The sequence below is a fragment of the Corapipo altera genome, unplaced genomic scaffold (assembly GCF_003945725.1).
Source record: "Corapipo altera isolate COAL_440 unplaced genomic scaffold, ASM394572v1 24b, whole genome shotgun sequence".
NCBI lineage: Eukaryota > Metazoa > Chordata > Aves > Passeriformes > Pipridae > Corapipo > Corapipo altera.
In genome coordinates this window covers 13,626,564-13,651,301 of record NW_020884888.1, presented here as the reverse complement: position 1 = coordinate 13,651,301, position 24,738 = coordinate 13,626,564, and the positions used below count along the sequence as shown (strand labels likewise).

At 43.6% G+C, this 24,738-nt stretch overlaps 2 protein-coding genes across 11 annotated transcripts in view; one reads left to right on the top strand and one right to left on the bottom strand.

Moving 5' to 3' along the window:
- The first annotated feature begins 2,176 nt into the window (after positions 1–2,176).
- On the top strand, positions 2,177–10,219 carry SNRNP48 (small nuclear ribonucleoprotein U11/U12 subunit 48). Of its 2 annotated transcripts, none has more exons than XM_027644096.1 (9): positions 2,177–2,254; positions 2,337–2,450; positions 2,549–2,609; positions 3,127–3,201; positions 5,844–6,032; positions 6,928–7,049; positions 7,493–7,608; positions 8,829–8,990; positions 9,938–10,219. In XM_027644096.1, the coding sequence occupies exons 1-9, from the start codon at positions 2,216–2,218 to the stop codon at positions 9,975–9,977; spliced, it is 918 nt and encodes a 305-aa protein (XP_027499897.1). In that variant the 5' UTR covers positions 2,177–2,215; the 3' UTR covers positions 9,978–10,219. The 2 variants fall into 2 exon arrangements, with proteins under 2 accessions (XP_027499897.1, XP_027499896.1); XM_027644095.1 differs by having other exon boundaries at positions 2,179–2,254; positions 8,826–8,990.
- The window catches only part of ROPN1L (rhophilin associated tail protein 1 like), a 31,252-nt gene continuing 14,156 nt past the window's right edge, over positions 7,643–24,738 (bottom strand). Inside the window, exons 1-7 of one of the 9 annotated variants that reach the window (XM_027644106.1) lie at positions 20,933–21,002; positions 19,871–19,908; positions 18,771–18,928; positions 16,712–16,835; positions 16,379–16,540; positions 13,818–13,993; positions 7,643–7,763 (exon numbers count right to left, since the gene is read on the bottom strand). In XM_027644106.1, coding sequence (XP_027499907.1) covers positions 7,721–7,763; positions 13,818–13,993; positions 16,379–16,540; positions 16,712–16,835; positions 18,771–18,901 — 636 coding nt within the window. In that variant the 5' untranslated portion in view covers positions 18,902–18,928; positions 19,871–19,908; positions 20,933–21,002 and the 3' untranslated portion in view covers positions 7,643–7,720. The other 8 variants (XM_027644105.1, XM_027644098.1, XM_027644101.1 and 5 more) reach the window with 8 other exon arrangements.

The window sequence follows — 24,738 nt, the reverse complement described above, 5'->3', positions numbered from 1 at the left end:
CTGCAAAGGGGCTAGGTCATGCTCAAGCACCCCCATTCCGGGAAGCTGCAGCCAGGCAGCAGTCATGCCTGGGGAAATGCAGATGTGGAGCTTCCTTTCTCAGTCTTAGAAGGGACCATAGAGACTGAGATGTGATAAACTTACATTATTAACTATGTTGTTTGATGGCAAGACTGTTGGGCTGCAGCCACCACAGGGCGAGGGTGCAGGAGAAGAGGGTATGCCACAGACTGCAGATAACCAGCTGGGAAAGACTGTTGGTAGCTGGTAGTCGAAAGACTGTGGTAATTTTGAATAATTGAAAACATTGTTGTTTAGCAGAGAAAACCATCTATTCTGATTTTTATCAATTTAATTTATAAGTAAGCAAAATCAAATTGTTGTTTAATCTTTACTCTTAAAAAAAATCTCCTTGGATACTTTGCTGAGCCTGACTTTCATAAGTTTGAAAGAAACAGTATTTTCCAGTCAAGATAATCAGAACAATTTTGCAGAGCTGTTCTTATTATTCTTTTGATAAAATATGCTAATGTTAGCAAGGGTATCCCAGTAGGGCAAACGTAATTGCAAGGGCAGCTGGGAAGTCTTCACTACAAGCATCCTCTATACGTGAAGTCAAAGATCCTCAGGAAGACATAGCTAGAGACAGCAAATCTCTCAAAGGGCTAAAATCCCAACTCAGTCTCAAAATCACTGTACTGGCAAGAAAGGGCTGTAATCTGCTAAACAAAGCAGATGTACAGAGTCATTCTGGCAGTTACATCTGTCATGCTGCCTCTCCCTCACCCTGCCTTGATAGACCCACTCTTCCTTCTAGGCATATGTGCTTTGCTCATAGACGACAAAAATAGGCAAGGACAAACGTCAGTCATGTGAAATTTATTCCTTAAGACAGTCCTTCTTTCAGCTTCCTACGTTACAGTTTTATTGAGTCCTAATGCTCCCTCAGTCTCTAGGGAAAATGCTCTCAGAATTACAGCCAAGTAATGGGCAGGGTCCCTGGGGTCTGCAGCAGCCACGCAGCTCCCCCACACCGACACCACCCCTGCGCTCCACAAAGGGAGAAACACATCCTGGTTCTGCACTGCACAGCCTGCTCCTTAAGGATGCCCTCACGTAGCCTGGGGCAGGAGGCTGCTGGAGAAGCCCCCGTCTAGCACCGCATCTGTCGTGTTGCAGGAGGAGCTCGGGCATCAGGGGCTCGATGGCGTCGGGAGGGGCTCCTCCTGCCCCGCCGCTATCCCAGAGGGGCAGCGCTCTGGGTGCTCTGGGGCGCCCACGTGGGCTCGGGAGAGAAAACCTTGCTAAAGCCGGGGTGCGCGTCAGGCCTGGGTGTCGTGAAAAGAAAGCCGGCTGCCTCTGCTGCCCCTCGGAGTCAGCCCGAGGCCCCCGAGCGCCATTTCGGGGGGCCGAGCGCGGCCCCTTCCGGGCCCCGTTGCGCCCTCCCGCCGGCAGGCGGCGCCCGCCCAGGGTGAGGCGGGCGTGTCGTCCCGCTGCCAGTTCACACACCCCTCCTGCGCTTTATTCCAGTAGGGAGATGGGTGGTAACCTACGGAAGGCTGGCTTACCGGTCATCAAGACTTTACGTTGTTTATAAATTTTTAAAACAAACAGACGCATCAGCACTCACTGGATGCAAATTACGTAACTTTTCTACTAATTACCAACCAGCTCCTACTTTGCGAGTTACATCTCTCGCTTCCCGCGCCAATTAGTCCGCGGGCGCAGATTTTCCCCCCGTTTTGAGTCTGGGGTCCGTTCTGAGCACACAGTCAGTGAGCCGGCGGTCGCGATCGCCCACTGCCGGAATTGCCATTCCCGCACTTCCTGCTCAGTCCTGCTGGCTTCGCTCCTGGTGGTCCATACAGCCCATCCATCCATGGTCTTCCCTCTTCCTTAAAAGACTAGCCAAGCATACGATGCTCACAATGCAACTGCTTAATCATAACTGTTCAGCTACCAGCTACTGAATAACAATTTGTTACTGAATAACAATAACAAAACAAAAATAAAAACCCTGTTCAAATCTTGAAGAGTCCGGGCTCCCCCGGGCTCCTCCGCCCCGGCTCTTCCTCGGGCTTCCCGCCGCCGCCACCCCGCGACAGCAAGAAGCAGCCCCACGGCTGCCCGTCCCCTGTACCAGGAGCGCCCTATGCGAACGTAGCGCCGGCTCCGCCCCCGCCGCGGTCACGGGGCCGCCCCGCCCGGCGAAGCGATGGCGGCGCCCAGCGCCCTGTGGATCGGGGGAGATTCCGTAAGGCGGCGGGGGCGCGGCGGGGGGTGGCGGTGCGGGGCTGACCTGACCTGACCTGACCTGACCTGTGTCCCGTCGGCAGGTGGAGTGGATGCTGTGTCCCTACGACGCCCATCACCGCGTCCCCCGCGCGTCGCTGGAGAGGCACGCGGCGTCCTGCCGGCTCCGCAAGATGGGATACTCCGCCGAGGAGGAGGTGGGAGCCCGGCTTGGGAAGGCGGACGCGGGGCTGGCGCTGCTGCCCTGGAGTGCCGCCTGCCCGGCTGGCCTTGACCGAGCCTTTTGGTCCCGCAGGCCGAGATGTACGACTCCAGATTTTTCTACGAAAACGCGAAGGTTCCCACCGTCGCCATGGGTGAGCGCCCGCGGGGGCTTCGCCTGGCGGGGCGTCACACACAGCTAGGGGTGAGGGGGGATCCTGGGAGGGCAATGAGCATGAGGGAGCAGGGAAACCCCATGGGGCAGAGGCCCTCACTGTAGCACATCCCGCTGCCTTGTCTGCTGTAAGCTCTCCAAGGTCTCCTGAAAACCCCGAGTGTTCCCATCAGTAGGTTTATTTTCTCAAATTGTAATTTGTTATTTGCCTTAATTTATCCTTTTTATGCTTCTGTCACTGTGTAATTCTACTCCATATCCCTGTAGTCCAGAAATGCTTCTTTTTTTCCCCTTTTTTTCCTCTCCTCATTTCAAATATGGAATACATTAAAATTGTATTTTTAATTCAGATGTTCCCTTATACATCAGTAAAACTATGATATTCTGTACTATACCATGGCTCTCATGATAGAGGTTATGGGGAATAAAGACTGATGTGATCCAAGTACTGAAGAACTTGATGTAAAAGTTCTATGATTTTTTTTTTCTGCTTGCAGATAAAGATCTACAGTTTCACATTGTTAAGCAGGCTAGAGCTCAAAGTGCCAAGGAAGGCACAGGCTACAGTGAAGGTAAGTAGTAAGCAGATACTGAGACAATGAGAGCTGCTCTTGTGTCCCTCCTTGCAGCTTCCTTCATTCTACTATGAACTGCTGTAAGGAATTTGATTTTGTTTAATTTTAATACTCCTTCCCTTGTGCACCTTGGAGCAAAACTGCTTTCTATACTTGGGCACCTAGATAAAGAGAATTTGAGTCTGTTGTGCTCACACCTCTAGCTATCTTCAGGACTGTAAAATCAACGCTGCAAAATTCAGGAGTTTCTTAAAGGATTAGTCTTTTGCTCCCATCCCACTACCTACACCTTACTTTCTGCCTGCCTTTCCTTCTGTTCCTTGTGGCCCAAACTCTTTTAATGGTATCTCCAGCCTTTTTCTTCATGTACATTTTGTTTAGGGATTAATTGGTAGATGTGAGCCATGTGGGCTTGTCCACAGATCTGACTGCTCCTCAGATCAAAAAGCAAACAACATGTTGGACTGTTTCAAGACTGTCCTAAGAAGTTGTATAAGAACTACACTGACACATCTGCAAATGGGATGTTGTTCTTTGTCACCTCTCCAAGCTCATTAGTTCCTTTATGGGCTTTTTTTGGTGGGTTTTGTGACCAGCCTGGGGACCAGTTTAAGGCTGAGAGAGTCTTCAAGAGTTCAGACCAAGACAAAGTAGAGAAGTAAGGCTGTCTACAGAAACTGTGGAGCTGCAGTGTATGGTTGAGAAATTACTGCAACACCTGAAAGATACAGCATTTACTCTCTGTAGACTTTAGTTTGTTAAGCATATCCTTGCAGAAGGAAAAGTGCATTTGTTCAACTTTCTTGACAGTGAAATACAGCAGCGCTTGCTCGGGCATAGTTTTTCATCTTGTCTTCATTTCTCTGGCATAGCAAATGGAGGCTTAATGGACAGTTGCTTGGGAAGGAGCTTTCATGGGATGGGCACTGTGTTTGGAGTACGCCAGGTGCATTTCCTCTGGAGGGAAATGGTGGCTCATTAATTTGACACAAGAGCATCCAACTAGAGAACAGATAGGCCCTCTATGAAGTAGTTCATTGCAAAGATACACCAGTGAGCCACTAGATGCCAGTGTTCGCTGTCCAGTTTTCCCTGCAAGCTTCCCTTTCTCCAAGAGTAACGCTAAAACTCTGTTGGGTTGGTTTTCACTGTGGTATCTTGATGCGCTATAAGATTCCTGACTTGGAATTGTTTGCTCAATTTAAAGTCTTTGGCAATGAAAACAAATTAAAATAATTTTTTATTGTAAATTTCCTTTTGACCAACTGGATCAAAGAAAGTAATTATCTTTCTTTGGTTTGGTTTGTTTTTTTTTTTTTTTAATTCTAACCCTAATTAGAATATTAGCATAGCTATATTGTAGAACAGGAAAACTGGTCCTAATCAAAAGTCATGACATTCTTGTAAAATCACAAGAACTATCGGGGCATTTTTATGGACTTCTGTGACTCTGTAAGAACAGTGCATTTTAAGAACAGAATTCTAGTTTTTTGTGTTTAAATCCATTTTTTCATATTAGAACAGTTCTGGTTTAGGCTCCAAGTATAGTAATGATGAAATCTTGTATTTTAGGTTTGTTTGTAGAGTTATTGTGGCTCCTCTTCCTCTTCTTTGGTGTCTTTAGTGAAAGCAGGATGTGATAGATTGCCCAGCTTCTCTTAAGACCTCAATAATGTAGAGAAGCACTAGCTTTGCTGTTGTAAAGGCTCCTGCAAACATCCCGTCTTATGTGTTGGCTCTTTCTGTCTGCCTGGAGGTTACGGGATTGTGCCTTGCAGGGAGTAAGTTGTGTTGTGGGGAGCAGGATTATGGAGGTCAGTCAGTGGTTGCTGGAAATTTGAATGTTTTCAAATAAAATGCTTTTTTGCAGGCAATATCCTAGAATTATATTCCCTGTATCTTTAGGGAAGTCACTTTGCTGCTGTTGCAACGGATTAAGAATGGATTTATTTGTTTGGAGGGATATGTGTTTTAACTGGGGAATGGGAAAAGTGAGTACTGGGCTGATCATTCAGGGAAAGAGGAGTGTGCAGGCAGTGCATTTGTTTCCATAACTTTAAAGTTAGGTATCTGAGCCAATCTGGAGCAATTTGAAAGTGCCTTTTTTTGCCCTTTTAGCTATAAATCCCTGTGGCAGTCTATTGTAAAACCTCTGTAGAGAAGGTAACAGTGTGAATGAGACTGATTTGCACAGTGGTCAGTTATCTAGTCTCCTAGAACCTTTCATCCTTGTTGTGAGAACAGGTATTTTGCAGCTAGTACTTTACACAACATTTTAGGAGTAAAACAAGCTCACAAGTTAGAGCTGCAGCCTCTCTTGCTTTAGCTTGTAAGCCAAGAGCTGGGACAATACAAAGTATCGATTTGATCTGATCTACTATGATTCCTTCAAGGTATATGTATGTGTGTAAGCAGTCAAGTTATAAAGCTTGTATGGGCCTTGGGAGGGATTTGGGCCTCTCTTTTTCCTTTGAGCAATTTTTTATCCTTTCAAATTAAGAAGGTTGAAATTTCATACAGATACATAGGGGAAGGGTGAAAACAGCATTGGTGATCACGGCGTTGTTTGTTGAGCTTCTCAGTGTTTTCCTGTATAATTATGCTATTTTGCTAATAACAGCTCTCTGTTCAACCTCCAGGATCTTACTCATTGCTGCCTGTAGAAGTTCCTCAAAATCACAAGCGGTTTACCTGTGACCTCACTCAAGCTGATCGCCTCGCTCTTTATGATTATGTTGTTGAGGAAACAAAGAAACAGAGGTCTAGATCCCAAATAATGGAAAATGATAGTGATCTCTTTGTGGATTTAGCAGCGAAAATCACCCAAGGTTTGAAGAACAATCTATTGTTGAATTTATGACTTTCAGTTTGTCTAGTTAGATGAGTTTTGTTGAAAGCCAAACAAAATTGGCTGTGCTGTTTTTCTTGTGGAAAGCATACTGTTCTTAAAAGCCACAGCAAAGACCTGGCATCAGAAAACACTACTTTGGTGTCCTTTATGATATTTTCCTTCTGGGAAAGCCTCATTGCTCTCCTCTTGGCACACGTGTCTCTCAGTGGATGGATCTTCTGTCCTTGCTGCAACAGACTTTGGGTCATTTAATGTTGCCAACTTACTGTGCAGCTCAGAACTGTATTTGCTATAAGAGATGATGAGATTAAAGATCACTTAAGAGTAAAAGCTGAATGGGAAAGGTTGGCAGTCATCCAAGTGGAGCTCTTGAGCACTATGCAAATGGGTGTACTGGACCGAGGCGTCTCATCCCTGTTGAGTCATGCCAGTTCGTAACCACCTATGCAGCATAAGCATCTATGTCACTTTGTGGGCCCTGCTGTATCTGGGAGGTAGGAGACAGTGCTTGTCCTCTACACCGGTAAATGTTTTTCAGAGTCTGGCTTTTGCAGTCTTTGGCTTTTATTGTAATACTGGGTTGGAAAACATGACCCTTATTTAGTAGGTGTTTGACCAAATTGCAAGCCCATTATATTGGTTTGGATCACAGTTAGGAGACTGAGATCACATAACAGTATTTGCTTGGCATCTTTTTAGTCATGTAAACAGCTAGCATGAAGGTTGGAGAGGAAGCTTGTGCTTAATTCACAATAGTTACTAAATGCTGGAGAAACTTCAGAAAGAACACAATATATTTTATGCTCTTGAAAGTATCAGACCCGCTAATGTCCTGCTAATGACCATTTGTTTTACTTCCAATTTTTTGCTAGATGATAGTCAGAAAGGTCCAAAGTCCCATCTTGAAATTCTGGCTGAAATGCGAGACTATAAAAGGCGGCGGCAGTCATACAGGGCTAAGAATGTTCATATAACAAAGAAGTCTTACACTGAGGTGAGATCTGAAAATAAAGGCTTTTTTGCACAAAAGTGCTTATTATATATCAGCATAAACAATTACATATTCTTTTAAAGACAAAATGTGTCTCTCTCCACTTCTTGTACACTGCTTTATTATTGTTGCAAATATAGAGGAATATTTTTGGATTTTGGTTTGCTGCAGCAAGCTACAAATAACAGGAGCATTCCTAACTGCCAAGTTTTGAATGTGAAAATGCCAGCAAGATATAGTTGACTATTATAAAATGGTGCTATTTAAATTTATACAGAAACATGTTTCTGCAAATAAGACTTTCCATTCAGACATTTGACATATAGGGTTTGGGGAAGATTTTTGGGTGTTGGTTTTTTTTTTTTTTGAGATGTTCATTTTCTGTCTAGTTGCTAGTTGAGACCACTGCCATGACATGTTTGTTTTTAATGTGTCTTAATCTCCAGGTGATTCGGGATGTGATTGGTGTGCATATGGAAGAACTCAGCAATCAGTGGCAGGAGGAGAACAGGTTGGATAATGCAGAGATATGTGAAGGAGGGAAGTTGAAATCTTCAGGAAGGTATGCCACAGCTGACAGATTCTTTGGGCATGTCAGCAGACTGAAAACTGTAATTTTGTCTTATCACCTTCTTCTAATAGCACATACCAGCCTTGTCTGAGACACACACAGTTTATTTTATACTAATTTTGCAGGTCTTGCTTGACAAGCTCTGCCTGCAGGAAGGATGGGGAAAAATTAATAAGTATTTTTCTTTTAGGGGTAAGCAGGTAAGTTGCAAGTGATTCAGGTGAACAGGTGGAGCTGGGAAATCAATAATGCTCCCTCTGTATTCAAGTGTGTGTATATGTAGGTGGGTACAGAAGGACACTTGGAAATAAAAGTACACAATTTCTTCCCTTTCTGTACCACATGACAGGAAATGCTGTGGTAGATATATTATACCTCAGAGTAAAGGTTTCCATAACATACTAAATATGAGAAGCCTTTACAGTTCTTATCACTGTGAATGCTGCTGTGCTAACTGGGAGAGTTTTATCTATTCGTATTTCTTCCTGTGTCAAGCAACACTGTACACTCTTTCAAACATTTGTCAGTGAAATAAAAATGAAATTATGGCCTAGTGATAGCGTATTTGTTTGTGTCTCTTCAGCAGATCTTTGAGATGAGAGTGTTTTTGAAACAAACTAAAAGGTGACACTCTGTTTCCAGCATTAAAATGAAGGTTAATGGGTGGCCAGAGCACTGGAACGGGCTGCCCAGGGAAGTTATGGAGTCTCCTTCTCTGGAGACACTCAAAACCCCACCTAGATGTGTTCCTCCATAACTTGCTCTAGCTGACCCTGCCTTGGCAGGGCGGTTGGACTGGATGATCTCCAGAGGTCCCTTCCAACGCTAACGATACTGTGACCCTCTAAAATTAGGCCTGCTGGGTTCTCCAGCTGTAGGTAGCAGCTTAAGGCAGCTGGTTGAATAGTTCAGGATTTAAAGCAAAACAGAGTGAATCCCTTCAACTACCTCGTTTCATAAGCAGATGTGTTAAGACTGAGGGGCAGTGTTTGTAAGAAAATACCTGAATTAAATCATGTGCTGAGATGTGGACATATAAAAGCATAGACTTAGGGCTTCTTTTGGGAGGTATGGTATTTCCAAGGGAGAGAGAGAGGCTTAGTAAAAGATACATCCTCTGTCTTACATCGTTAGTAGGTCATTATATTACAAAACCAAAAGCAACTCTGAAACTATTTTATTGACTACAGTCAATAACCTTTTTTCAGAAGAGAAGACAGGCGGTCAGCTTCAGTGGACTCACGGCAATCTGGGGAAAGCAGTAAGGATACTGAATGCACAAGACACAGGAGGGACACCAGCAGGAGTCCGAGTAAACGAAGAAGGAGTCGCGAAAGAGGCAAAGACAGAGACTCTCGGAGAAAAAGAGAGAGGTGAGCATAAATAGGGACAGCTGACTCCTGCTTCTGAATCAGGCAGCCACAACCACTGTCTGTGAGAATTTTGTGCAGAGAAGAAGAATATCTAGTCCAGTAAACAAGCTAGGTTAACCTCATGTGCTGTATGTCAAGTCAGTGCATGAGGCTACTAACACTAAACAAAACATGCTGTGAGACCACAAACTGTGATCCAGACTTCAGAATCTGAAATCTCACATCTGAAAGGTGGCACTTCCAACAGCGTGTTGCAGGACTAATACAGTACTGTCACAGACTATTTTACTCCATCAACATCGTTAAATGGACAGTATGTCCGTCATGCACAGCTAAGTGTGCTTGTCATGTCTAATGCTAATTTCTGCTCTAGTTCACACTGGAACTTAGTAAGTAGGATTATTTGTTTCACTAATATGCATACACATACAAACACAGTGATTGACTAGCTTTTCTATGGTAGGTGCTTCAAAACTGCTGTTGCTCTTCAGTATTTCTGGACATATTTTTAAGCAAAAGAAAACAAATCTAGGCCACACCTTCTAATACCATCAACAAGGATATATTTACATCTACAGGACCGTAGGTGTGTAGGACCTGTGTTTAAGCAAAGACTCAGGCTGTTGTGCAGAAGAAATGCTGCACCGTCCCTAGCATGTATGGGTAAATGCTTTTAGATAAGTGCATGGATGGCTATGATTGCTTCTATCAAAGCTGGCTTCTTTACACTGTGATGTCGTTCATCCTAAACTAACTGCCTCTCTGCACTACATGACAAGGCTTTGATTAAAGCAACATGGGAAATAAACTGTCTTATAGTAGCTTACTTTCTTTCATTAGCAGAGGACATGACTACATTTAATGAGAGCTTACCATTTTACAAGTTGTTTTTTTTCCCCTTCAGACTGAGCCTAAAAGCCCCCACAATGTTTGTGTTTTTGTTTCAGGGATGAAGACAAGTATCACAGGCATAAAAGAAGAAAGTAGAAACAAGAACCTGATTATTTTGTTTGTCAGCTGTTCAAAAAATTACTTGCACAAGAACTGTTGCTACTGCTGTTGTGCTGAGGACAGTAACACTGTGTACATGATACTGGTATTGCATCATAGCTGTGCTTTGAGACAAAAAAGTGTTAAGGTTTGCCAGAGTGGAAGCAGTATATAGAGCAGAAAATGTGTAAATCTGTAACATCTGCATCTTTTAATAAATTATATTGACTTTGCATGTATTTGAGTTTAGTCTGACAAGACTGAAAAATAAAATCTGTGAGAGGCCGTACTAATTGGCCTTCGTGGCCCATAGTGGAACAGAGCTAATCCCTGGAGTCCAGGATCAGTTACAAACAGAAAAAGCATGAAGAGAGCTCCCCTCCTACCTAACACTCTGGGAACACTGTTCCAGACAGACGGCACTTATGCCTAATTACAGCATGTACCAGAGGGCATATTTCAGAGTTCTTCAACAGGCTAAAACATCTTCAACTGCAGCTAGTGGTAAACTGACAATAACATAAAAGTTACTGTTCCCAAGCTCATACTCAAAGAAATTTTGGATCAACGTCATCTGGCAAAGATGATGAGAATATAGCTCTCCACAGAAACTAGTGGGGAGGCACCAAGGACACTTGAAATATTGCTGAGTACCATATTCAAACACCAGGGGCATATCCATTTCCTTCCAGCAATAACTAAGAGGTGTTCCCATCCTGTGGACTCTACAAATGGTAGTAACAGATGTTGATAAAACAGACTTAAGCCATGCATACATGTATTAACATATATTAAGGATGTGCAGTTCTGTTAATTCCTCACACACTCTACTTCAGCAAGGTCAGTCACAAGGAACCAAGCTTCTTGCCTCAAGGAAGTCAGCAACTATAAAAGAACAAGCTTGCAGATCCATCTTTCCTACAATTTTTTTTCTGTTTGACCAAGGCGCCGGGAGAGGGCAGTCCATGTGCTCCTGGTTTTGGCCTTCTCAATCAAAAGGAATCTCTCTGGTTTTATTGTAGCCACTAATATCCTGTTTCATATCTCAGCTATTTCTGCAATTAAGTGTAATTATCTGTCACTAAACACATGGTCTAGTTCTGATGGATTTAGGCTTCTATACAGCAGTTCAACTCAAAACCAAACAACCCTGTGTTAGGCATTCCTTGCCCTACATGACAAATGCAGTAGCTTTTCATGTTAGAAAACAGGACATATTCTAAAACAGATTCTTAATTAGACAAGTTCATCTAAGAATGAAAAAAGATATCTAAGTTCTGAAAGGGTCCTAATTAGAGGGAAAACAATATGGAACAATTGCAGATCTTGAGGTGGTTTTGTTTAGCAGCTCAGCCATGGGGTTCTCATTAAGTTCTCTTTCAGTAGGGCTTGGTAAAACAGTTTATTTAAATAAAGGCTGTTCAGGCAAACAAGGTAGTCAAAAAACCAGCTGTATTTATGTAAGAGTCAAAGTCAGTGCTACCAGAAGCATAATGAGAAACACTTCAATTATAACTGTCCAGTCTTCTCTAAATTTAATTCTTGCATTTTACTTCTTTTCTTACAATCGCTTACAAACTATTGGTAGGAAGATCTGTAACAAAATAACTTTTGCTCATATAAGCAGGTAAGTGAAGGGATGGTCCCTAGGTGTAAGCATCAGTATTTGAGAGGCAGGAGAACAGTATAACCATGTATTCAATTAACATCCCCTGAGGGGCCATTTCAAGAGTGGGACAAAGAAAAGGAAATGCCAGAGAGGAGGATCGTGTTGTACTGAAATGTGCAAATTATGGTACTTTGAACACAAATTATTTTCTTGAACTTATTTATTCCTTTTTTTTTTTTTCTCTCACCTCATACTGAACAGTAGGGTTGATTAATAAAATATGAAGGTCGGTGGCAGAAAGTGTCTGATCAGCACCATGCCAGATTGTTTGTCCCTGGAAAGGAATAAACCAAATGTTTTAGAATGGTACTTTAACATGGTAAATCCTAGTGTGTTGGACAAGATACAATTTAGGGTTATATGAATTGCAAACAAAAGTGGTGTGATTAAAAAGTGGTTCTTACTAAAAATTGTCAGTCTGGTAACTAATGATGAAACAGGTCATTTGTAAAGCTCGTGTTTTGGAGCTCCCATGTACTTGGAGCTGATAGCAATCTTAAGTGTACTGGGTTTGTGTGACAAGGGGGTTTTTGGGGGAGGTGGAGGCAGGAACTGTGAGCTTCTGACAGAGACTTCTCCCCTGTTCGAGCCAATGCCAACTGGCTTCAAGATGGAGCTGCTGCTGGCCACGGCTGAGCTCAACAGCAATGGTGGTAGTGCATCTGGAGGAACATGTTTAAGAAGGGGAGGAAAAAAACTGCAACTGCAGCTGGAGAAGAGAGGAGTGGGAATATGTGAGAGAGACAGCCCTGCAGACACCAAGGCCAGTGAGGAAGGAGGAGAAGGAGGTGATCCAGGCACTGGAGCAGAGATTCCCCTGCAGCCCGTGGCTCAGATCATGGAGAGGCAACTGTCCCTGCAGCCCATGGAGGTCCATGGGGGAGCAGACATCCACCTGCTGCCCATAGAGGACACGCCAGAGCAGGTGGATGCCTGAGGGAGACTGTGACCCCATGGGAAGCTCACACTGGAGCGGGCTCCTGGCAGGATCTGTGTCGCCATGGAGAAAAGAGCCCACACTGCAGAAGGTTTGCCAAACTTGTGCCCCATGAGGGACCCTCACTACAGCAGCCTGTTCCTGAAGGACTGCACCCCATGAAAGGGACCCTATGCTAGAGCAGTTTGTGAAGACCTGCGTCCCATGGGAAGGATTCAAGTTGGAGAAGTTCCTGGAAGACTGTCTCCCATGGGAGGACCCCACACTGGAGCAGGGGAGGTGTGTGAGAAGTCCTCCCTCTGAGGAGGAAGGAACAGAGACAATGTGTAATGAACTGACCACAGTCCCCATTCTCCATCCCTCTGTGCCACTGAAGTGGTGGGTGGGAGAGAAAATGGGGAGTGCATTTGTGGAAGAAGAAGGGAAGGGTTGGGGGAAGGTGTTTTAAGATTCATTTCTATTTCTTATTATCCTGCTCTGATTTGATTGGTAATAAATGAAACTGAATTCTCCAAGTTGAGTCCGTTTTGCCTGTGACAATAACTGGTGAGTGATGTCTCCCTGCCTGTACCTCGACCCAGAAGCGTTCCATATATTTTCTCTTCTCTGTCCATCTGAGGAGGGGAATGACAAAGCAGCTTTGGAGGGCAGCTGGCATTCATCCAGGGTCAGCCCACCAGGCACAGAAAGACCAGTTCCAGATAGACGGTAGGAAGAGTAAGCGTCTGTACGCAAACATGCTACATAGGTAGCACTTGGAGGACAAGCCTGCTATGGATCTTTTTAAATTGGTTAAAGTGCATTTTGTGTGACCCATGTGTGACTATGGATAAAATAAGAGAACTGCCAATCTCTTTCTCTCTGGTTTATGACCTATATTAAATCAAAAGAGCAGCCCGTAAGATGCTGCTGGTTCCAGAACCAGTAATACACAGCTGATAAACACCTGTATCTAATTGCATCCTACAGGGAAAATTATACCACCAGACAGTGACTTCAGTATTTCAGAGAAAGATGGATAAATAACAATTTATCTTTTAACAGTTCAAACAATGAAGCTGACAAAAAATAACTATGTACACTTTTGATATAATCTTAGTCAACAGTTATTTTTGTCATCATGGCTATGCCATGTCTGTCTGAAGACTAAGTATTCACCTGAAATTAAAGGTTTATGGAGAACCCAGAGGTGACCAATACATTAAAATTCCATGCACAGATTTCTACTTACGCTTCTTCTTTAATTTTGTGGAGGAATGCTTCAGTTTCATCCTCTGGTATCTCTCCATCAATACTGGCCAAATACAAATAAAGGAACGAGAATGTTTCAAAGGGAATCGGAGCTGCTCCACCTTCTGGCTCGCTTGTTAAGATTTCACAGGCATGTTTCATTGAACTCAGTAAGGACTGCAGGGGGTTAAGTCAAGAAACGAGAGGAAAAGTATCAGAGCCATGAACATCCTTTGCATACTAGACAAAATCCACACTGTTAGCCACTAAGAGTGAGGGTAAAAGAGATGAAGGTGTTATCATCATTATCTAGCTTTAAACCCCAAAGTTACACTCCAGTGCAGGTCCAACAGTAGAAACAATAATGAAGTTCTACTAGAGAAAGTAGCAAAAAATACCTGAATCCTGTGATGTTTAAAGATTGCATGGGGTAATATGATCCCTATCTCCAACATGGCCAAATTGCTCTGTTCTGCTACTGTAAGAGCTCGAACATCACTATATCTAGTGATAGACATATGTGTGTGTATGTGTCTATATTTATTATCTCAATGGTTCTAAACGAATTTTCAGCAGCAGCTAAGACAGATAAATCTACAAACCCCAGAAAATGAACATGGGTTTGGTGATTTTTATTCTGACATTATATTATATAATTTTTAGATAATATTTTAGCTGATATTTACTGTTTCCTCTATCTGTATGCAAGTTCTATTTTAGTAGTTAGTAGAAGAAACATTGAGGCAAAAAGCATTTAAAGAACATTTCAGTTCAGTCAAAGGGAAATAACATCCTAGTTACCTTAAAAAAACTCCATGCCACAAATTATTTTCCAAATCTACTTTGAAAAAATCCTTTATTTAATATGGTGTTGATAATCCAGTGCCCCCTACATGCTGAGCTATATGGGGAAAAATGTGGAAAAATTAAGCACCAAGCTACAGTCAGTCAAAGACTGGTTGGATGCCATTAAAGAAAGAAATAAACAAACAAATGCACACACTAAACCAAAAAAAAACACCAAAAAAACCCTCAAAACCACTCAGGCCTTTTTTAACATGAGAGTTAATATTTTTTGCTGTAACATTTTCAAAACTCACCCTTACCTTTTCATTAACAAGCAAGCAATGACTATGTAAAAAGATAGTATTTTCTAACACTAGACTAGCAATACTTAAAATAAATGCAATATCTGTTTAAGATCTAGAACACAGGCCAGAGAAGTGTAATTTTATAATCCTTTAACAGTTTTACTTAATGTATTTCATCCCCTGGGAGGCCTCTCTGTGGAAGGAGAGGCAGCTGCCTCCATGATGGCAGAGTTTACCTTCTGCATTTTGCTACCTCTCTACTGCCCTTCCTGCCACTGTCTCTCTCTCTCACAACACAGCAAAGTTATTCACATCCATTTTGGCACCTTTGAAAGACTATTTAACAGGCTACCTGTGTGGTCATTTCCTCAAGGCTGTAAAAACACATCAGTGTTTAGTTTACAGAAAGATACTTCAAACTGGTGCTCTTAAGAAGTTCACACTTGTCTAGTCTCGTATTTCAGCTGAGAAGCTGTTCAACTATGACCACAATTTACAGCTGTGGGAAGTGAATTTAAATTTCTTGTGCGCGTTTAAGAAAATGGTTTCAGAAAATGAAGTCTAGGTTTCGTTATATAGTACTGAAATCAAATCGTTCCCTTAATATCCAAAAGAATGATGACATGGATGTAAATTTAGTCTGTGTAGCTCCATCAGAATGATGCTTCCATTACTCCATTTTTTTTGTTTGGTTGGTTGCTTTTTTTTAGATAAGTAATGTTGCTGTTACTATTTTTAAATGAAGAAAAGAGCCCAAACTACAAGATCATGTCAGGAAGGAGATTGGAATGAAGAAATACACAGTTGAAATAAGTAAATATAAATAGATATATACACACACAATTGCATTGCCAGGCCAGGTCAACATTCAGGGTTTCCAGATATTGCAACAATCTCAAAATATCATTTTGTATGTATTTTCTTTTTAATACCTCTTCTTCCATACTGTAGAAATCACTAAAAGTATTATAGTTTATAAGAACATCAGCTTAGTGCATTTTATAGTCTTCCATTCTGTTGAAATGCTCTATTGAGATATTATTACTGACATTAAAAGAAGTAAATGTAAATTTAGTAACATTATCTACTGCTGTGAAAATTTAATTGACTACACAATCAATTAAAAATTGGTGCTTTAATTTCTCCCTCCAGTTCTCCTCCGTGGACATTTACACTGATGCCATCAGCATCATTCCTCTGTCATCCTCTCTCTCATGGTACAAGCTCCCTGCAGACATTCTTGCTCTTCTACTGCCATCCCAGTCAACTGAGGACTTAGCCATCTTTCTGCTTAAGTTCCCCCAATTAAAATCTGATGGAGAACAGAAGTAAACATGCAAACCACTTTGCCAGCTGCTGCAACAGCAATCACCATTTCCCAAATCCATTTGCAGTAATTGTTCTATGACCTTATATATGATCACAGACAACCATCTCTGTCTAGATACAAAAGCTCCTGTTGTGAACATACCCCACCGAGCACGCTGCACCCAAGTGCCAGAATCTTCATCCATTCTACCTCCTCGCCAAAATTGTCCAGTTGCAGGATAGATTTCAGCTGCTCTTCTGGCAAACACAGGTGCTTCCATTTTTCCTTTAGTTCTGTAACAGTTACCATGCCTTTGGGAGAAAGCTTTAAACGAAATCATGGTATCACAATAAGAACTCTGAAAACCAGAATGAATCAAAGAACAGAGTAGTTCCCCAAAATACATCAAACACTTGAAGGTCAGTCTACCCAACCATCTCCAACACATCAGCATTCCTCAGTAGCATTGTGCATTTGATAAGGGCCAGTTTGTACCTTTTTGTGCAAGACTTTGAGGAGTCCAGGAGTCAAACCACCTTCTATTTCCCCTGTTGCTGAAGGAATTTCAATCCTCTCCTTCACAGGAAGGGGCTCCCCCTTTGACAAGGCTGAAAAATACCTGAGTGAATGGGAAGAGCAACACACCTCAATGCCAAAGGCCATTACAAACTGCACAGAAGTAAATGCTCCTACAGGTCAGTGAAAGAACCCACAAGCTCCTGAGTAGGAGCAGTAGCACTCGGCAAGCTGCCCCCACACACAATTCCCATCTCCCCATGCTCAGATAGCATCTTTCTTTCTAGCAGAAACCACAATCTTCAGATTTTACATGCTCCTTTTTATGACATTCTAATAATTCTTAAGGCATTTAACTTATTTTGTGCGATACACTCAGTTCTTCTTGGCAAAGGCAGAGAGTGATTTATTAACATCACAGTGCACTTCCAAACAAAATGCAGGCTTTTCCCATTTGACTGAGGAGCACTCGACTGCTCATCTGTTTAACATTCCCCTCAAACACTACCCAAAATGCTGCAACTCTCTCATCAATATTTCTACTATTTCTGTCCACTCCAAAATAAAATTTAGGAATAGAGTAGAAAGGGCATTAGATGCACATTCTTTTGATTATAAGGCTGACACATCCTCAACAGCAACCACCTCTTCCGTAACTGGCCAGCAATCTGAACTGTGCAAGGAAAACTCACTTTTCACTCAGGTAGTGATAGGTCTAATTTAAGAGTTTCTCCACTCATCCTGCCTCATCTGCCCTGGTCACCCACCAGGCTACCCCATGCTGTGCAAATACTTGCCAAAATGCACAGCAAGCAGCACTGCATTGGTGTGACTGGGTAGAAATAGATGCATGGTATGTACGTAGATACAACACCTGGGCTACTTTTCAGCCTGATCCATTTCCCCATCTGATTATTTACAAGGACAGGCCTACAACACTGGCAGCACATGTGAACCCACAGCCTTGCTCTGCCTTTTGTGGCTCCCAGGCACAGATCTTGCTCTGCTCACCAGAGAGGTGCGTGATCAGCAGCAGCTGCCTACTCCTCTGTGGGGGCTCCTCTCTAGGCAGAGGTTGGGGTCTGGCTGGTGGTGTGGCCATGGCAGTGCCACACTGCCCCTTCTCTCACCAGCCCCATGTCCCAGCAAGCTCCAACTACCTGGTGACTGCTGCTTCTGACCCAGCTGGGACAAGCTCACTGCACATCCATCACCCAGAGGTACGCTGCAACCCCCTCCATCATGTTTCTAAGAAATGTCATGCCATTTTAAGATTGTCCCAATGCCTTTCTCTGACACTGGAGCTGTAGCAATTCAGCTTCAGATTCTTTCATTTTTTATGGACAAGCCAGACCCCAGCCTGGCTTTGTTAATAGCCTCCCCTCCCTCATGTACACAGTATAGATGTTTTGCAATCCCCCCAGCTGAGAACATCTCACAGATATCTTTCAAGAGCTTGCCCACACAAACCATAGGACAGGAAAAAATTATAGTGGGCAGATGAGGTAAAAGAAAAAAAAAATAGAAGTTAAAGAAAAAACATTTAAACATTTTAGTGAGAGATTTATTACATGGATTATAATTTAAAAGTTGCAACTTTTCAGGCACTTTTCCCAGAAAGGAAAAGAAGAAACCTAACAAGCTTAAGAATTAGAAGGTTATTTTCTAGGTTGCCTTTAAATTTCAAGAATTAAATCTCACGTAAGAGGAAAAAAACCAAACCAACCCAAATCAAAAAGGTTTGGTCTTTGAGATGGAAAAAGTAATAACAAAAACAAATTAAGATGGATTTTCCTGGATGGAAATCAAACTATTCCAGGAATAAGCCAGTCCTAAGCCTCAAGGAAGCAGAAAATAAATCAAGCACTACAGTATTTTTTAAAAGGCTCTCATACCACATTAATACAAAGCAGCATGTATGGAATATACATATTGATGTGATATTCAAAGTCAGCTCCACTGTACAGTAAACAGGAGCAGTGAGATTTTGTGGGTCTCCATGTATAGCTCCCTATTGTTCTTTGAACATCATACTTACGCAGCTGCCCACTGCAAAACATCACGAGGTTGAGTCCTAATAGCAGCTTTAGTAAATTGCTTTAGAATGTCAGGTAGCTCCGGGGGGATTTTGATCTGCTGAGCACAAAACATGGTTTCTGGAAGAGGCATGGTCAGTTTCTGTTCAGTCACAAGGACCTGAAAGAAATAAAACAGCAGTTCACAGATACAGAACGTGAATGAAAAACTGTGTGTGCACTTGTGGGTGAACAGTGCTCATCCCCAAACTCCCTCCTGTCCTACCTGACAGCTGGGGCTACTGAAGAGGTGACAGACTCAGAAGGGTCTGCGTCTGTCAGAGGAGCACTGCACTTCTCTAAAATACTTTAATTTGGTGGCAACACCAAGTAAAACACTGCAGTTTGGACACCAACCACAGCTCCGGATGAGGAGAACTACTACTTTACCGAGAATCTTTAGGTAGTTTTGAATGGATTTTTCTTCTCAAACCTACCACAATACAAATTTGTAAAACAGGCAGTGCAGACAAGTCACATCACACATGTCAGTGTGAAAGCTAGCTATGCTGACAACTCACTACTGTGCACCGAGGAGAATCTTGTCATTTTTGTACAGAAGCCAGAGTATGCATATGACCAAGTTTCTACTGTGTTTACGTACTCCAAAAATGTTGTAGCAAAAAGTTACTAATTTGTGCTCCTGGCAGACTTCACACAACAAAACTACAGCAATGAACAAAACATTCATGTATGCTGCAACCACACACTGCACTTTGCTCATACAGTTCTACAGGTATGTTTGTCTCATTCAGGATGTAACTCATTTGTTGCAAGGAATTCTGTCGCCCAGGATCCAAAAGAAGGGAAAGAGATAGGTTATTGTGTGGTACTTCTCCCATTGAAATGAAGCACATTTGGTGGGAAATCTGGGTACTCTCCTCATCATTTCGAGAACAAACTATACCCTATTTAAGTTGATTTGGCAACAAGAACTGAAAACATATTGGTTATTTGCAGAGGAGAAGAGCAATGAAAGCAACAGCATTGAGAAAGGAATCAACACAACAGCATCCTCTATCCCTTTACATTATTTTAATTTTTAAGATAAAAATAAGACTACCTGGCACGCGGCTTTCTCTCCCTATCATGTGAATTTTCCTGCATTGGAAAAAAAATTAAAAGTTACTGATGGAGGAATGGGACTGCTGTGACCCAAGGCTCCTTTGAGGATCAAACCATACTTAGAACTTTATTTCTGGAGAAATGCAGACAGAGCACAGCATCTTCATCACTCCAGTGCAGCAAATTTGCATCAGGGATAGACTTTAGAGAGTGCATTTAATTACCTGACTGGTCACACACATTCAGTAATGATTTAAATACACAGTTCTAGCCAAGGAATTGAAGCCAAACGCAAAAATTTGAGGATTTCAGGATAACAGAAAAAACTAGAGGAAGGAATACACGTGTGTGTGTATGCCCCCTTGGGAAACAGTCAAATAAAAGAGTAAAAACAAAATCAAGGAAAAAAAAAAAGGAAGCAGTGCAAGAGCTGCTTTTCTACAGTAAGCCATTAATCATAGAGTCTCACAGAAGGGTTGAGGTTGGCAGGGACCTCTTAGAGGTTACCTGGTCAGACCCCCTGTTCAAGTTGGGCCACCTACGAACAGACTGCCAAGAACCATGTCCAGGTGGGTTTTGAACATGTCTAAGGATGGAGACTCCACACCTCCCTGGGCAACCTGTGCCAGTGCTCAGTCATCCTTACAGTGAAAAAGGGTTTCTTGATGTCCAGAGGGAACCTCCTGTACATATACACACAGCCGGGTCAGGCAGCCTCTGCACCCCTTCATCATCAATGCACAGCAGGGGTTACTCGCGCTAAACACAAAGCTCAGCTCATGTCTTTCACCCCCTGTTAGCTCTTATTTTCCTTTCACGCACTCAAAACCAGCCCCAGGAGTTCAAGGCCGACAAGCAGCCGCAAGCAGGCTGGCCCGGCCGCGCCGCGGGGCCCGCCGCCCCCCAGCCCCGAGCTGTGGGGAGGGAGCGCCGGGAGCCCAACCCCGCCCCCGAGCACCGCCGCGGCGATGGCGGCCCCGGCAGAGCTGTCCGGGACGGCTCCCCCCGCCCAGCCGGTGCTGCCCCGGGGCTCGGGGGAGGCCCGGGCACGGCCCCTCACCTGCCCCGCTCCGCGGCCCCGCTGCCCGGGCAACGCGGGGGGAGCGGCCGGGGCGGGCGGGAGGCCGGGGAGCTGAGCGGGGTTAAGGCGGGGGCCGGGCGGGGAGAGAGGGTTGGTGCCTCCGCGGTTTAAAGTGCAAGAGCATCCCCTGTTTTGTTCAAACTTGTGAAAAGACACGAGACATGGATGATGTCTACCTTTAGCAAATTCGCAGATGACACCGAGTTGGGTCGGAGTGTTGAGCTGCTGGAGGGTAGGAAGGCTCTGCAGAGGGACTTGGGCAGGCTGGATCAGTGGGCCAAGAACAATGACCAATGACCAAGTGCCAGGTCCTACACTTTGACCACAAAAAGCCCATGCAGTGCTACGGGCTGGGGTGAGGGCACAGTGACTGGAAAGCTGCCCAGCAGAAAAGGACCTGGAGGTGCTGGTCAACAGCGACTGAACTCAAGGCAGCAGTGTGCCCAGGTGGCCAAGAAGGCCAGTGGCATCCTGGCCTGTATCAGAAATAGTGTGGCCAGCAGGACTGAGGAAGTGATTCTTCCCCTGTACTCAGCACTAGTTAGGCCACACCTTGAACACTTTGCTCAGTTCTGGGCCCGCAATTCTGGAGTGAGTCTGGAGAAGGGCAATGAAGCTGGTGAAGGGTCTGGAGTGCCTGTCCCAGGAGGAGTGGTTGAGGGAGCTGGGGTTGTTTAGCCTGGGGTGACATTATTGCTCCCTAAAAACTACCCAAAATGGGGTTGTAACCAGGTGGGGGTTGGTCTCTTCTCCCAGGCAACCAGTGACAGGATGAGAGGACATGGTCTTAAAGCTGTGCCAGGGGATGTTCAGGTTGGACATTAGGAAGAATTTCTTCAGAGAAGTGGTGATTAGATGTTGGAATGGGCTGCCCAGGGAGGTGGTGGAGTCACTATCCCTGGAGGTGTTTAAGGAAAGGCTGGACGTGGCACTTAGTGCCACGGTCTAGTTGGCAGGGTAGTGTTTGGTCATAGGTTGGCCTTTTCCCACCTAATCGATTCTGTGAACACCTTAGTACTGCATCACTGGCAGAGCCCATAGTGGGATGGCTGGTCCCTTCGTGCCTGGACTCCCTGCAGCCCCCTAATCCCTGCATGCCCCATGGCCATGAGGATGCACTACCAGGTGAGCAGTTAGGGTGGCATGTCCATCCTGCCTTTAGCACTTTTAAACTTCCTTTCCCAGCTTGGATGAGATGTGAACAAATGCTGAATGAACTGAAAAGTAGACATAGAGCAATGTATCCCCTAAAATTCCCATTACTTGCAGTAGCTGCTACTTTCAAGGGCAGCTCAACCACAAGCAACCTCTGCTGGGCAGTCGCCACAGTCCCGAACATTCCAGACAGCAGTACTGTAGAAGGTCTGCCACCACGGAGAGCAGCACGTCCAGTGGGACATGCTTCTCAGCACCCACTGCTCCAAATATGGCCCCACAAGGCAGCATGGATTCTCCCACCACTTCAGAATTCCAAGGATTCAGTGCCCTCTCTGCCTCCAAGTCTTGGTTGCCAGCTACAAGACCTATTTCCACTGCAGAAAAGGACAGCACCGGAGGTAACCTGAATGGCATCCTCTGTAAAGACACTAGTGCATCTCTTGGTTATAAAGCTATGCCCCTCCTGTTCCTTCTAACGTGGGCTGTAAGTAGCTCGAGCACTCAAATTAACTTGGTAATAGGATTATTCGCTTCAGAAAGCCTTCAGAAGTCATTGCTCCAAAGAGACTTAGGTGCTCTGTGCTTGAAACAGGCCAAACAGTTACTGCAGAAGCACACAATCTTATTTGAAGCAAGCCCTTTTTAATCCACATTATGTCCCCACTGATGAACATGTAAGGCCATGCAGGACAAAGAAAAACATGCAGCAAACATTATCCTGCAGGAGTTTCCAGAGTGGAATTAAATTAAGCTCATTTCACAATGCAGTTTTTCAAAGGTGTCTAGGGATAACAGATAAACAGCAAAAATTTCATATTCTCTGTCTTCTGCAGTTCTTGCACACACTTGGAACTATCCCAAAAATGCTCAAAAAGTAAATGTCATATCCTCACTTCTTCCAGTGATTTGGTCCAGTGCAGTGAAATCATGCATAAAGCTGCCATACTGTATTATGGGAAACAGTAGCATGTAGGTGGAATTTTTCCTGTGAGTATTTAAAGAAAAACTCCATATTTTTCAAACGTTATTTTATATGAATTGCAAACCAGTGGAAAAAGCCAAAGGCTAAAACTTCCATATAAAAGTGAAAAATAACTGGAAAATAGGTTACCAATTAATCACATGCTGCTCCAGAACATGCTTAATCTATAAAGGCATGGCCAAATTAATCTCTGTATAAAAGCTTACATGTAACAAAAATTAACAAGACATACTGCATCAAGTAATAAGCAAAACTCTAGGCAATACAGTCCTTGCTCTTTGCAGAAAGAGGAGCATGGGCACTGCTCTCCTTTATTCTTTGACCCCAACCATCGTATATTTAACTACGGGGGGAGGATGGATGGGATGAAAGAGGATAGTATGGAAGGGACTGCAAAAAAACCCTGGAGTTACATGAGTTATGACCATCCTTACCATGCAGCCTCCTGACTTATAAGCAGTACTGGATATACTGCAAATTTTCTACTCATTAGTCCTGTGTTAATGGTGCAGAAAGAATGCATAATTATACATGTTGGCTTAAGTTTGGCATACTGGGATGGTATTCCTTTTAAGAAGTCATTTATACTTTTGGGAACTCAGTTTTAGCTAAAAGTAGCATGCTTTTCACATGTAATTACACTAAAACATCTACTTAAAGATCATTGTAACTCGTGGATGTAAAAGGAAGAAGACTAAACCAGCATAACAAAGAGTGGAATAACCTCCGAGATAACTGGTAAGTAAAAACAAGATCAAGAGGGAGGGATGCTTCAGTTTTGAGGGTTAGTGGTGTGAGGAGAGATGTTAATTCTCTGCAGATTAATGCAAGGTTGTTTAAGGAAACTCAGGATTACATAGATCAGTACCGTGGCTGTGGGGTCAACAAAATCCTTTCAACAAGGAACAAAAAAAAAAAAAATAAAATCTCAGAGGCACAGTGAGAAGGACACTGATGGGTCTGGTTGAGAATCTTGGCACAAAGCCATAAAGGGAGTAAGGCCTCGTTTCCGTTAAGAAAAAGTTGATCAAACTTCATGAAGATATAGGCAATAAAAACATAAGTGTAACTTCAGTGAAAGGAGCAACTCAGATTCTTGCTATACACTAAGTATAGAGGGAGTACTTCCCTCCCATGCATTTTACCCATTACTCTTATACAAAGAGCATTTGCAAGTATATCCATGGACGTAATTGTTCTTTTACAGCAGCATTGCCTAATTTCGGTTTAGAAATCCTGCTGCTGCTTCCTGCTTCCATGCCTCCTGCTCTCAACTAGTCAAAATATCCCATTGTCCTGGTTCCGGCCAAGACATGGTTAATTTTTGCGGTAGCCAGGAGGGGGCACAGCTAGGACCCGGGAGGTTTACCTTTTGTGCCTCCTCTCCAGCCCGTTGCAGGCGAGAAGGGGGAGGGGGGAGTGAGCGAGCAGTGCTGAGCAGTGCGTGGGGTGTTTTCAGTGGCAACACTAAATTGGAGAACACCGTTCCTAAACCACGACAGCCATGTACACTCCATTCTAATCCACAGTATTTTTAGATTCAGCACATTCCTTATTGGACTTCAGCAGGCCACTTATGCAATTTGCACCTGCTGAACATGGCAAACCAGTGCTGCTCAGCCCTATTTGGGTTCTAATACAGAAA

Excerpts from the sequence above, each read along its gene's own strand:
- SNRNP48 (XM_027644095.1), top strand. The coding sequence starts at position 2,216 with ATGGCGGCGCCCAGCGCCCTGTGGATCGGGGGAGATTCC. Across the intron at positions 2,255-2,336 it reads TGTGGATCGGGGGAGATTCC|GTGGAGTGGATGCTGTGTCC; the intron begins GTAAGGCGGCGG and ends TCCCGTCGGCAG. Across the intron at positions 2,451-2,548 it reads GATACTCCGCCGAGGAGGAG|GCCGAGATGTACGACTCCAG; the intron begins GTGGGAGCCCGG and ends TTGGTCCCGCAG.